The 1450-nt window shown below is 35.7% G+C and overlaps 1 protein-coding gene across 1 annotated transcript in view; it reads right to left on the bottom strand.

Moving 5' to 3' along the window:
* LOC106011617 (sodium/potassium/calcium exchanger 1) overlaps window positions 1-1450 on the bottom strand; it is a gene marked incomplete at both ends in the record, with an annotated part of 40517 nt that overhangs the window by 11225 nt on the left and 27842 nt on the right. Inside the window, 1 exon segment of the mRNA XM_013081857.1 lies at window positions 467-586. Coding sequence (XP_012937311.1) covers window positions 467-586 — 120 coding nt within the window.

The raw sequence follows: 1450 nt of genomic DNA, 5'->3' as shown, positions 1-1450 counted from the left end.
CCCCCCAATCCCGTCCACTAAATAAAACAAACAATCTAAAATCCGATAATGGACACTGATGAATTGTATTTCCAAACAATAGAATAAAGCAAAAATGCTGAAGAAAGGCTTAAAACAGCATCAATTAATATAGCAGTCAGTCCTCGAGCGACATGCCTCAGAATCCACCAATAAATCATCTTTACAAATTCAGGTTTTGGAGCTGATGTCAGCTTTTTCAAGGGATGAATATTTCATGTAAAAATATCGAACCAAAATGTATGACAATAAACCCGCTAAAATATAAATACTCTCCAAATAATTTGGTGGAGAATTCCTGCCTTTATTATCTCGGTGGCTTGTGTGTTGCAGACCTTCCGGATGGTTTTCCGCAAAATGACGAATAAACCAAGGGAGTTATAGATACACACACATAATATTATTGTAAGGTCCTTGGAATAAACGAAAAGTGGGAATAGGGGCTTACCTCATCATTGATGCCGATCGTTTCCCCAGTCCGGTTTGCCCACCAAACCATGCAGTAGGAAAAGCCACCTATCCACAAAATACTGCCGATAAATGTGACGGGGAAATATTTGCGACGTTCCTGGAGATAAAAGAAAAGAAGAGAAAAGACAATTAAAGAAAGGTCGGATATGATTGTAAAATTTTTCAACGTTTGTAAATGATTGTTTATGATTGTAAATGTTTGTACCTAATTGTAAGAAGATTGTGAATGTTTGAATAAGTTTATAACGTTTGAAAGTGTTTGTACATGGTAGTGGTTAGATTGTAATAAGATTGTAAATGTTATTACGAGATGAAAATGTTTGTCAATGATTGTGATAAGATTTGGTTGTAAATAATATATGTAATACGACTGTAGATATTTGTAAATGTTCGTAAACGTTTGTAACTGATTACATGTGATTTAGATTTTCATAATACCATTGCAGATGTCTTTGAATGATTGTGAAAGAATCTAAATGATTGTAAATGTTTGTCAGTGTTTGAAAATGTTTGCAAATGATTCTAACTGATTATAAATCATTGTAATTGTCTGTACGCTGTAAATGGATGCAAATAATGGCACAATGTTTTCTGCTCCCATCAACGCATCCTCCAGAGGCCAGGCTGCTCCGATCACTTTACTCTAGAATGGCAAAGTTCTATTTAAAAGCTCTGTACCCAGTTTTGATAAATTTGACGTTTAAAATTTGGAGTTTCACAACACCTCAAGCTTTTTCGAATGCAACTCTTTGAACATCTTGAAAACGGCTTAGAATAATCGTATGATTTTGATAGAGCAGACAGAAAATTTGGTTTCCGACCTCATGATCATTGTGGCTCAAAACAGTTTTTAAAAATTTCAGATAGATCTTTGTAATTCTGAGGTAGCGCAATGAAAATAAAAACCAACACTCGGAGGGGAGGAGGGGGGAGGGAGAGAGAGAGAGGCGGGAGGGAGAGA

The sequence above is a fragment of the Aplysia californica genome, unplaced genomic scaffold, assembly GCF_000002075.1.
Source record: "Aplysia californica isolate F4 #8 unplaced genomic scaffold, AplCal3.0 scaffold00149, whole genome shotgun sequence".
NCBI classification, from domain to species: domain Eukaryota; kingdom Metazoa; phylum Mollusca; class Gastropoda; order Aplysiida; family Aplysiidae; genus Aplysia; species Aplysia californica.
Note: the sequence above shows the minus strand (reverse complement) of the source record. Positions and strands in the feature narration are given on the sequence as shown.